At 41.3% G+C, this 13,031-nt stretch overlaps 1 protein-coding gene across 2 annotated transcripts in view; it reads left to right on the forward strand.

Moving 5' to 3' along the window:
• Positions 1–13,031, forward strand: part of CALN1 (calneuron 1) — a 428,896-nt gene that overhangs the window by 120,074 nt on the left and 295,791 nt on the right. For both annotated transcript variants that reach the window (XM_082247000.1, XM_082246999.1), the window contains exon 2: positions 5,330–5,457. In XM_082247000.1, coding sequence (XP_082103126.1) covers positions 5,337–5,457 — 121 coding nt within the window. In that variant the 5' untranslated portion in view covers positions 5,330–5,336. The remainder of the gene's footprint in view (positions 1–5,329; positions 5,458–13,031) is intronic.

The following is a 13,031-nucleotide window of genomic DNA, read 5'->3' on the forward strand; positions in this document are numbered from 1 at the left end:
AATCATGATGGGCATCCCATAACCCCTTTTACCCTATCCAAATTAAAATCCCTAATAAATCCTAAAAAACAAAGCATGTGGGCTGTTTCTTGTGTCTGAATGTGATGGAAAATTCATGTTGCCTGGCTGTGAAGACTATAGAGGGACCCAAAACTCTGACTGTGGCTTCTTAGGGGTAGTGCTACAGGTACTTAAAGTGGGTGACGTATACAAAAAGTGGTTCTATTTTGTAGTAAAGCGATTTAAAAAAAATTTGACTCACCTAACCACAAATCTATAAAGTGGGTGAGCAATGTTCAACTTAACTGCTGATGTAGAAAAAGATAATTAGCTATGGCTACTCCAGATACTGGTGATCTGCTAAAGGGACCCTTGGTCCCATTATATTTTTACTTACACAAAGCGGTATAAAATAAAGAATTTCAGTTTTGTTGTCATTCTGTCTCCAAATATGAAAAAAACCCTGGCTGGAGGCCAGAATAATTTATTCCAATGAAAATTATCAAAAGGAAGCATAAAATATTGCTGCCTTTGCATAAAATTCAAAATACCAGTCTGCTTTTTTTGCTTAGTCGAACATATAGTATCTTTCCATCCCATTTCTTATTCTGCTACATTTTGTATCACTATACTGTATACGTTTTCCTGTCTCTGTTTAGCCCTTCTCTTACCCATTATTTTCCTTATGTCCCCCTACTCTCCCTTACACTATGTAACTTACCCCCTTCATCTTTTATGATATCCCCTTCTACACCTGCTGCCATCTCCATACCCCCCTTGCATGTCCATTCTTTTCCCCTTAACATTTCACTTGGGTGTAGTATAGTTTGCATTTTGTTTGGGCCATGGTAACACATATATTTGCAGAGGTATGCCTGATTTATATATGTAGTCAAATTCATTCAGCTGGTTATTTTGCTTAGTGGCCCTAAAAATGTATTCTGCTTGCTGAACAAATATGTGATATGAAATTTAATTAAATTGTGTATAATTTAATTGTTTTTGTTTCTTGTCTAACTTAATTCATTTTATGACCTTTAAAAATTATTTTTAGAAGTGTAATAGTCATTTGAATTACATGTATAAATTATAAGTAAACTTGTTTTAATAGCAAATGGGTTTAAATATTAAAATTAAAATTATGCTTTAAAAAAATCATTTTTTTATATAAGCTTTTAGAAAATCTATAGTTTGTTAAAAAACACAGTGAACATCCCCTGATTCATCAGACTAAACAGGTTATGTAGTGTATTACCAAATAACGCTCTGAACCAAGCAGCACTGCCCCTGATACTGAGCCCCTCATCCACCCCAGACATGTGGGGTGCTGGCAAAGGAAACTTTCCGAGCTCCTGATACCAAGAGTGTAACAGTGTGCTGGCTGCACACTGAAGAAAAAAAAACATTATGGACCTTATATAATAAACACAAACTTTTATTATATAATTACAACAGTTAAAAGTCCATCTGATAAAAAAATAGGACCGCTTTCTATGCAGGTACCCCCATTTGTCACAAATCCATCCATAATATAATATAGAGATACACTTGGTGGGTAGCCTCTATTCCACTCTCTGGGGATTCTGTGACATTACATGTTTCATGGATGATATTCCACTTCTTCAGGAAAAGACAGTGGGGGAATAGAGAATATGCTGTAATTCCTCTAAATAATAAGACACAAATGAAAAATCAATTGACAAAATCCAATGCAAAATATTTAAATATATAGTGAAAATTCATTAGAAAGGTATACCTGGAGCCCTCCGAGGGAGATGGCTTATATGCAGTTTGAACAATCCAAGGAGAGAAAGGGCAAAGTTATGACCCACCAAGCGAGTGTTGGCCGCCCCAAAGATATCACAGGTGAATTCACTCTTTTAGCAGTTCTTCAATTAATATTTTAAGCTTTTGGAAGAAGGATAAGATAGCTATAGTTATAAACCCAGTAAAGCCTAAGGAAACACCTGGAACAATGTAAAAAAAAAAAAAAAAAAAATTACATCTCCTGCTATGAATAAATATCACATATTAACCTGTACATAGTATATGTCAGGTTCTTATAAACAGGAATATATGCAATACAGCACATTACAACTATGTTATGTCAAGCATAAATTACTCAAAAAAACAAAATCAGCTTGATAGGGAGGAACAAAATAACCACACATATATATTTTATTTACTCTCATTGTGATAAGTGGGGACAATTTATTAATAAATAATTTTTATTTTTTTCTTTTATTTATGTTATTCTTCACCAGTTTTCTGGCTTTTTAGCTCTATGAGAGCATGCTTGCCTTCCGAAACTGATGGATATTTAGGTGCTTTTTAATTTAAGGGTTGTCAATGAGTAGATGGGGCGTTACACTTTGATTTTTATGATAGGCGTTTTATATTTAGTTAATTGGAGTCTCTGGTATCTATTAATTGCATTTATTAACCATTAAGATCACTATGTCTACATGCATTTTGATTTAATATTGTGGATTGTGCAATATATCACTATTGGTTACCATGGTAGCTGTATCTGTGTATATAAATAATGGTGGTGTCCGCAAGATCTCCAACCTTTAAAAAATTTACATGATTGTGACGCAGCGCGTCTGGCTGGAAGTTTGAATTACTAAGTAGCTTGATGCTGTGTGACCCATATTACTTGCTGTTGTACAAGAATATCAATGTGAGTGTTACTATTTTTCATAAATTTGTTTAAACGTAGTACACTAGATACTGTAGATTCTTATAATCATCACATGTAACAACCGATTAGGAAGACTACTGAAGAGACACACATTGACTAGTCTGGGAGGAAGATTACACAATTTAAATAAAAGCGCAGTATATCTAATTTGCAGGTGAGCGGCCATTTTGCACAGTAGTGTGAGCACACTGATGGAGCACTGGACTTTATTCAGTGAAGTGATTTATGTGGAAGAACCTAACTACACCTACTAATAATATTATTGCACACTAATGGGACTTTTGTTGCACTGAATCTGAGTTTACAGCCCTGGGATTTTGGTTCACTGCCCAGTAGGGCATTTGGACTTTTTATGTATTTATGTTTTTTATTTAGACATTTTTCTACGTTATTCAATGAGAACATTATCTAAGTATATTGGAGCACGTTTATGGATACTCTGACTAGGTTAGTCCTTATATTTTTTGATATTTCATGTTTATTATGACACTAAATTACATTGGAATGTAGTGCCAAGCTATTTTATTTGGATCTATATTGCAGTGATTATAGTGATTGTGGGGACACTACAGGTGTTTGCAGCAAGATTCACTATAATATTATTTTATTTGATCTTGTATGGTGGGTAGCACATGAGTGACCTTACTTCCTTTCTATTGCCCACAGTTTGTTTTTTGAAGAATAAATACCTATGTTAAACCAGCCATTAGGGATCAAAAGCAGCCCATAGCATCCATATTCCATCCCTGGTATCATCCAGAAGGTGCCACAGTCACTAAGGGGGCAAACTGCCACATATATGGTCCCCAAAATGGCTGCTTTTCCACCTAAAACTAGACATCAATTGGCATTGAAGATTACCCAATATGGTGGTTCCCCGCTCTCCCAGTCCCTGAGTGTATGCACGCCAGGCTTGTGGTTGCCATTTTTATGATATCATGATGCAAAAATGTCTGACATCACTGCAGCCCGAGCATCGAAGGTGCGCATACTTGGAACCCATAAGGGGCACCAGGCGTGCACACAAGGCTGCCCATTCTTGCCACGGTGTTTCCCACTGCAGGACTCTTTTGTAAAAGTCACCCCCTCTGGGATCCTCATGCACCTTATCAAGTGCCATAAAGTACATGATGGACACGTCAAAGTTGTGAAGCAGTCCTACATGTCCACAAATCGGGGTGATGATCCTTGCTTGTGAAATGGTCAATGTGTGTACAGAAAGTGGAATAGAGGTAGTTTTACCCACTAAGGGTATCTCTGTATTATACTATGTATGGATTTGCAACAAATGGGAGTATCTGCAACTGCCATTGTTTTATCAGTTTTAACTGTTGTAATTATATAGTAAAAGTTTGTATTTGTTATCTTGAGATGTCGCATAAGTTGTGTCTCACAAATCCCACCCAATAGGTTTTTTTTTTTCTGTATGTATGTATGTACAAAAAATATTTGTTGACTTTTCCCGAATCCATAGGCTTGCGCATGGGGTGTGGCAGGTGTGCCTAAGCACACCCTAATCTGGGGGTTGGCAGCTCATCGTTTGCACTCTACCAGTCGATCGCAGGCAGGTGATGGGTAGACTGCGATCCTTCCTTGCTGTTTCAGTGTAGAGGGCAAGGAATTGGCTTGTAAATATGTAATTTACTGGCCTTTGCTTTTCTGAATGAACACCGATCACTCACGATGTTCATTCATAACTGAAGCATAGTTAACTATATTTACTATGCTCCAGTTTGTGAATGAACAGGATGCCGCTCAGCACAGAGCACTTACCGTTCATTCCTTGTCCAGTGCAGTTGAGGCTGCAAAGAAAGGGACTGGGAAATCTCTGTTCTTAGTCCCTTTCTCTGTCTCAAAAGTGAGACATCAGGGGACTGTTTGGACCCCTAATATTTGACCAAAGCTCCTCAACAGGGAAAAAAAAAGTATTATTGTAAGAAAAAAAAAATGTGACAAATAATATAAAAAATAAATAAAAAAAATGACACCATCCATGGCTCATTCCTCATGTAATGTAGATGAAGAGAAAAGGAAATGTTTGAAGTTCAGCCTTCAGCTCCTTTTGTAGGTACATGGGTAAGCATATTCATATTCAGGACAGGAAGTGTGTTACTTGCAGGATTATAAGGTGAAATTAAGGGAAAAATAGCCTGAAAGAAAAAAGATTGCAGTGACAACAACTAAGCTGCAATATATTACATTTTTATTTTAAGGTTCAAATATGCTTCAGCTGTGGGTTCATTAGAAAATAAGTATCAGTCTTTCATTGTTGAGATAATGAAGTACTTGGAAAGCTTAGAAATTGAATATGCATGGTATGTTTTCAAAAACAATAATGATCTTATTTTTTTAAACTGGTTTTATTGAAATTATTTAATAAAAGGCAACTATAAATTTACCTAGAACAGAGATTCCGTGTAAGGCGACTTGTATGAAGAATGTTTCACATTTTAACGTCATCACAAAAAAAGTAAAAAGCAAAAAATTACAAAACAAAAGGCTTCAAATCAATAGTGAATGTATGATCCTTTTTTTAATGCAAAGTCTCAACATAAATCTAAATAATGAACTTTCATGGGTAATATTTTTTTTTTTTTAATGTATTGTCATTTCTAATAAATGAAGGAAGAAGATGCCATTCCATCATGTGACTGCTGGCTTGTTGTACAAAGGGAATAACTACTTGAACCGATCACTTTCCACAGGAAGCGATAGCGAGCAGCTTGCCAACATCTCAGTGGAAGAACTAGATGGTAAGGTTCATGTTGTTTTTGGCAATAGTATGCAAAAAAAAAAAATCACATACACTGTACATTTCTTAGATACTATACCCCTATTTACAAAATGAGCTTTCTTTTCTGGTGATAGGCACATGTATCCTTATAAAGGGGTTATTACTGGCTTTAGACCTTTGATATACGCTGTATGTATTGAAATATATATACTGTTTCATTTCGTCAATGTTTTGTATTTGAGAAGTATCATATCTTTTTTGATTTTGCCCATTGAATTAAAAAACCCATAGATTGCTGAACTGAAACATCGCTTAGTTTCCATGTTTCTTAACAAAGCACTTTTTTCAATCTTCATTTACCGTAAACTAATTGGTGTTCACACCTTATTCAATAAACTGGAATGTGAATGTGTAAAGGAAAATTAACCTATAGCATAATCAGATTTCACTTTCGTGTAGCAAATCAAAAAATAGATTTCTACTGATTGGTTGGACCGATTGGCGGCTCCTCACTTTTCTTTGACTTCTTTACTAAATAAGCCAGATAGACTTCCGGATGATTCACCCCCTTCCTGACCAGGCCATTTTTTGCGATACGGCACTGAATTAATTTAAATGACAATTGCATGTTTATGCAACGCTATACCCAAACAAAATGTATGTCCTTTTTTTTCACCACAAATAGAGCTATAAACAAAAAGACACCAACAATTTAAAAAAAATGTATATATAAGTTTTACTTTCTGCTATAAAGCATATTCAATAAAATAATAATAATAAAAAAAAAATGTCTTACATTTTAGCCAATATGCATTCTGCTACATATTTTTAGATAACAAAAATCCCAATAAGCCTATATTTATTGGTTTGCGAAAAAGTTATAGTGTCTACAAACTATAGGCTATTTTTTTTTATTTGTCACTAGTAATGGTGGTGAACAACGATTTATAGCAGGGCTGCGATACTGCAACAGGCATTCTGACAATAATTGGAACTTTTGACACTTTTTGACACAAATACATTGATCGGTGATAAAAAATATGCAAAGTCACTGTACTAATGACACTGGCTGGGAAAGGGTTAACATCAGGGGCCACCAAAGGGGTAACTGTATGCATAGCCAGTGTTTCTGTGTACCATGAGGGGTGCTTTTACTAGGGGAAGGCATAGATCTGTGTTCCTGCTATAGTTATAACAACATCAGGAAAACAGCTTTCATGATTTTCACTCCTTTAAAACTAAGGCTCCATGTACACGGGACGTTAGAAAAAACGTCCTGCAAAGCTATTTCTGACGCCGGGAAAAAGCAGCTGTTAAACGTGCTTTCAGTAGCTTTTTCCATTTGCGTTATTGCACGTTTGGCCACGTTGCTTTTAGCAGCGTTTTTCTGCCTCCATTCAAAATCAATGGTTCCCTATGGGAGCCTATTGATTTGAATGGAAGTCGCACCGCAAGTCGGATCCGACTTGCGGCGCGACCTGCACTGTGAGAATCTTGAGGGGGAACTCCACGCCAAAAATGGGAAAAAAAACTGCGTGGGGTTCCCCCCCAGGTTCCAAACCAGGCCCTTCGGGTCCGGAATGGAATTTGAGGGTAGCCCCACGCCGAAAAAACGGCGTGGGGTCCCCCCCAAAATCCATACCAGACCCTTATCCGAGAGTGCAGCCCGGCAGGCCAGGAAAGGGGAGGGGACGAGCGAGCGGCCCCACCCCCCCTGGACCACACCAGGCCACATGCCCTCAACATGGGGGGGTGTTGGTGCTTTGGGGCAGGGGGAGCTCTGCACCCCCCACCTCAAAGCACCCTGCCCCCATGTTGATGAGGACAAGGGCCTCATCCCCACAACCCTGGCCGGTGGTTGTGGGGGTCTGCGGGCAGGGGGCTGATCGGAATCTGGAAGCCCCCTTTAACAAGGGGGCCCCCCCAGATCCCGGACCCCCTCCCTATGTGAATGGGTATTGGGGTACACTGTACCCCTACCCATTCACCCCATAAAAGATAGTGTATGTAAATAATGACAGGAGACGTTTTGGAAAGTTTTATTAAAAATCTTCATCCGGCTCTTCGGGGTCTTCTCCTCTCCGGGGGTCTTCTGCTCTTTTGCTGTCCGCCCTTCTGCTGTCCTCTCTTCTTGTCTTCTCCTCTCCGGGGGTCTTCTGCTGTCTTCTCTCCGTGGGGTCTTCGGCTCTTTTGCTGTCCGCCCTTCTGCTGTCCTCTCCTCTCCGGGGGTCTTCTGCTGTCTTCTCTCGTGGGGTCTTCGGCTCTTTTGCTGTCCGCCCTTCTGATGTCCTCTCTTCTTGTCTTCTCCTCTCCGGTCTTCTGCTCTTGTGCTGTCGGCTGTCGGCTCTCCTTCTTCCTCCGGTCCTCCTCCGACGACGTCTCCAGCGATTATGCCGGCCTCTGGTCTCTGCAGCTTATTATATAGCCATTAGGGGCGTGGCCGCCAGGTGACGTCATCGGGAGACCACGCCCCTTGTGTCACACGAAGACCCCACGGAGAGAAGACAGCAGAAGACCCCCGGAGAGGAGAAGACAAGAAGAGAGGACAGCAGAAGGGCGGACAGCAAAAGAGCAGAAGACCCCCGGAGAGGAGAAGACCCCGAAGAGCCGGATGAAGATTTTTAATAAAACTTTCCAAAACGTCTCCTGTCATTATTTACATACACTATCTTTTATGGGGTGAATGGGTAGGGGTACAGTGTACCCCAATACCCATTCACATAGGGAGGGGGTCCGGGATCTGGGGGGGCCCCCTTGTTAAAGGGGGCTTCCGGATTCCGATCAGCCCCCTGCCCGCAGACCCCCACAACCACCGGCCAGGGTTGTGGGGATGAGGCCCTTGTCCTCATCAACATGGGGGCAGGGTGCTTTGAGGTGGGGGGTGCAGAGCTCCCCCTGCCCCAAAGCACCAACACCCCCCCATGTTGAGGGCATGTGGCCTGGTGTGGTCCAGGGGGGGTGGGGCCGCTCGCTCGTCCCCTCCCCTTTCCTGGCCTGCCGGGCTGCACGCTCGGATAAGGGTCTGGTATGGATTTTGGGGGGGACCCCACGCCGTTTTTTCGGCGTGGGGCTACCCTCAAATTCCATTCCGGACCCGAAGGGCCTGGTTTGGAACCTGGGGGGGAACCCCACGCAGTTTTTTTTCCCATTTTTGGCGTGGAGTTCCCCCTCAAGATTCTCACAGTGCAGGTCGCGCCGCAAGTCGGATCCGACTTGCGGTGCGACTTCCATTCAAATCAATAGGCTCCCATAGGGAACCATTGATTTTGAATGGAAGAAAAAAAACGTATAACGTGGCTGAACGTAGGTTCATCACGTTCAGTCACGTTTAGTCACGTTCGGCCGCGTTCCTGCGTTTGAAACGTCGGGAAACACACGTTCGAACGCAATATAATTGCGTTCTAAAAAAAGTCCCTGAACGCAACTGCCTGCAAATGACTGTAAACTACCATGTGTACATGGACAGATAAGATAACATGGAGCTGCGTTCAGGGACTTCTGAAAAAAACGCCCAACTGCTCCTAAACGGCCATTTCCAGCGTCCCGTGTACATGGAGCCTAACTCTATTTGATTATTTTGTCTCTGCTTGTAATAAATGCTGATTGCATTAGAACAGGGCTTCCCAAACTTTTTTGGGCCGAGACCCACTTCTGAATACAGTTATTTTTCGGGACCCACTTGCTTGTAATTGAATATTGTAAAGCGCTACAGAATTTGTTGCCGCTTTATAAACGCAAATAATAATAATAATACATATTTTAACCTTCCTAGCGGTATTCCCGAGCGTGACTCCGGGTTAGATTTTAGAGCCAAAAGCGCTAGAAAGATAGCTGGATCCTGGTAGAGGTTTTACTTACCTTTTCTCCGGGATCCAGCGAAGAATGCGGGCGGTATGCGGCGGCGGAGCTTCCTCCCGATCGTCTGCGACCCCCGGCTTGACGTCCGCCGGGGGGTGAAACCGGCGGCAAATTCAAATGTAAAACACACCAAACACACTGATACCATTCAAAATAAAAAAAAAATCACATTACATTGCCCCCCAGTGCCCTTTCCTGCAGGTTTACTGTACTTTTTATGTATATTTTATGTATGTGTGTATATATATATATATATATATATATACACACACACATACATATATATATATATATATACGTAATTCTTGTGAATGAGCAGCCCAAACCAACTGTATACATTATATATATATATATATATATATATATATATATATATATATATAATAAATGTATACAGTTGGTTTGGGCTGCTCATTCACAAGAATTACATGCAAAATAATGGTACCACTTTCAGCACCTAAAATCCAAAAGAATCATACCGCCAGGGAGGTTAAGGCTCGGTTCACACTGATGCGATGCGGGAAGGCTGCGAACTCGCAGCCTGTTCCCGCATCGCACACGCACCCCCGGCAGTTCACACTGCCATATGCGATCCGCTGGGGGTGTCAATGTAATCTTAACGACACCCCCAGTTTGATCGCATATCGCAGTGCGATCGTGCAGTTCGCACAGGATCGGATCGCACAAGTGTGAACCGCTGTGCGATCCGATCCTGATGCGGCAGCAAAAATGCCTCCTGTGCGTGTTTGCTGCGGGTGCGATGCGAATTTAGCCATACAAACTGTATGGCTAAACTCGCACCGCACAGCTGATCGCATGTCATGTCGGAGCAGTGCGCTCCGACATGACATGCGAACCCCGCACACGCAGTAGTGTGAACCGGGGCTAAAGGGAGGGAGATGTTAAATTAACAATATCAATTTACTACTTTTCAATTTATTATTGAATACACTTGCCAAATGTTCTAAGTGAAGGGTCAGAAACCTGTGGCATGTGTGGTGTATAAGCGGATTTGTAAGTAATCAGCACCCTCATAGACAGTATAAGGCAGGCAGAGGACAGAAATCAACCACCCCAGGACAGTGATCAGCAGGCTATATGGCACTCACCCTCCTTCCTCTCCCAGCGGTCCACAGTGAAGGCGAAGCCTCGGTTTGCCCTCTCCAGGGCCCAGCACACCTCACCTAGAGTCTCCATGAAGAAGAGCTCTATGCTGGTCTTGGTGTCCTGGCTCTTCTCCTTCAGATCCTCTACTGGGGTCACAGAAGCTGCCATGAACTCCTGACACCGCCAGGCCATCTGGTCATCTTATGACACTGAGGCTGCTGTCTCTGCCCGCTATAGCTGTGAGAATCCTGTCTCCAGTCTAGCCTTTACCGCTGCCGCCAGCAGGACTGAGGAGCTGGCTCTGCACCCCATGAACATATCCTACATAACAGCCCACATATGTACTCACTGATGCAAGTATCCTCCTCGCGGGAAATGCAGACCAGCCTCCGTAAACCTGAATCCATTGCAATTTGACTGCTTTGGCTCTCTGTAATTTGCGGGCTCGCACAGAATAATTTAAGCTGGCCTGCTCTCAATGATATCCTGCTCAGCGTGACCCACTCAAATGCAGCTCACGACCCACCAGTGGGTCCCGACCCACAGTTTGGGAACTCCTGCATTAGAAGATGTTTTATAAATACATTTTTTAATTTTGGAGAAGGTGAAATAAATTAGATTTAATACCATTTTTTAAAAACTAGGACTACTGTTTTAAAACAAACATTTCAGTAAATACAGTAAAAAAATGTAGGATGGGATATGTCTTGCTGAAGCCACAATAACCTAAGGGCTCTTTCACATGGGCGATCCGATCAGATTCGCCTGTCAGTTTTTTAGGCGGATCTGATCAGATCCTCCATGCAGATCTATGAGGCAGCGGATGTCAGCGGAGACACCTCCGCTGACACCCGCTGCCATCCGTATCCGATCCTGTCTGTGAAATTTGGACAGATGGAAACCTTATATTTCCATCCGTCCAATGGATGGGATCAGATGAGAGCGGACAGGCAGTCAGCTCTCATCCGATCCCCCATAGAGAGCAGCGGGAGCTGTGACACCTCTCTCTCCGCACTGCAAGCGGAGCTGTCATCCGCCGACTCAGCGGGGATCGGCGGATTGATCCCCGCTGAGCAGCATGGATCCGCCTACAGAGGCGGACCATGTAAAAGAGCCCAAAAACAGTGAAAGCAATGAGGTACACCAGGCAAAAACTATTAAAAGTTATTTTGTGACGCTTATATGCAAAATAAAGAGTATAGTAACAATTATGTCAACATAAAAAATGTAACAAATATTTGCAAAAAATAACAGATACTGAAAGTTACAACCAGTATATTACCATAAGGTTTAGCATACCAAACACATAACAAAATCAAATAATACAACTTTACAGTAAAGCGTGCAGAAAAATAATTGCACATGCTGAAGGACATGTACAGTATGTGAGTATACTAAAAATAAGTGGGGCAGTCAGTCAAAGCGTAGATAACAGATGTTCATAAAGACCGATAATCAGAACAGACAAATGACCCAGGCAGAATACCTAGGGATCTAAAACCAAACCTCAAATGATAACCAAGATACAATGCATAAAAATAGGTCACAAAATGTGGAGCATTACTAAGATAGTTAAGCGGAATGTATTGACAAATATATAGGATGACAAAGTCAGGGTCATATGATTATGAATGCTTGCTTAAAAGGACAAATACACAAAGGGTTAAAAAAACAGAACAAAAGGAAAATTGTTTATTAGAGATACTATTAAAATATAAATAATTAGGATATAATCATGGCTATTAACCTATGCATAGATTTGAAATCTCACATATAAATCTTAACTAGGACAAGCTCAGAAGAAGCATCATTGGCAGTCAAAAAAAGACATCCAAGGTTTTACATAGTTAAAGGAGACTTAACATTCTTAGCTGCTTTGCAAACTTCAGAGCCCTCTGCAGAAAAAAAAAATGCTCATTGATTAGCTGAAGAGTCAGTAAATTAAAAATGAATGCCAGTGATTGCTAGATCATTTTCTTAGCAGCTACAACAGCTAATATGTGGATTGATGAAAGAAGATGTTAAAAATGAACTCTAGCAAAACATACAACTGAAATGCATATATATATATATATATATATATATATATATATATATATATATACATACATACACACACACACTATATTACCAAAAGTATTGGGACGCCTGCCTTTACATGCACATGAATTTTAATTGCAACTCAGTCTTAGTCCGTAGGGTTCAACATCGAGTTGGCCCACCATTTGCAGCTTTAACAGCTTCAACTCTTCTGGGAAGGCTGTCCACAAGATTTAAGAGTGTGTCTATGGGAATGTTTGACCACTCTTCCAGAAGCGCATTTGTGAGGTCAGGCATTGATGTGGATGAGAAGACCTAGCTCACAGTCTCCCCTCAAATGCATCCCAAAGGTGTATATCGGGTTGAGGTCAGGACTGTGTGCAGGCCAGTCAAGTTCCTCCAACCCAAACTCGCTCATCCATGTCTTTATGGACCTTGCTTTGTGCACTGGAGTGCAAAAAGTGCACTGTTGGAACAGGAAAGGGGCATCCCCAAACTGTTCCCACAAAGTTGGGAGCATGAAATTGTCCAAAATGTCTTAGTATGCTGACACCTTAAGAGTTCCCTTCACTAGAACTAAGGGGCCAA

Source organism: Pelophylax lessonae (genome assembly GCF_965119305.1).
Source record: "Pelophylax lessonae genome assembly, chromosome: 2".
NCBI classification, from domain to species: domain Eukaryota; kingdom Metazoa; phylum Chordata; class Amphibia; order Anura; family Ranidae; genus Pelophylax; species Pelophylax lessonae.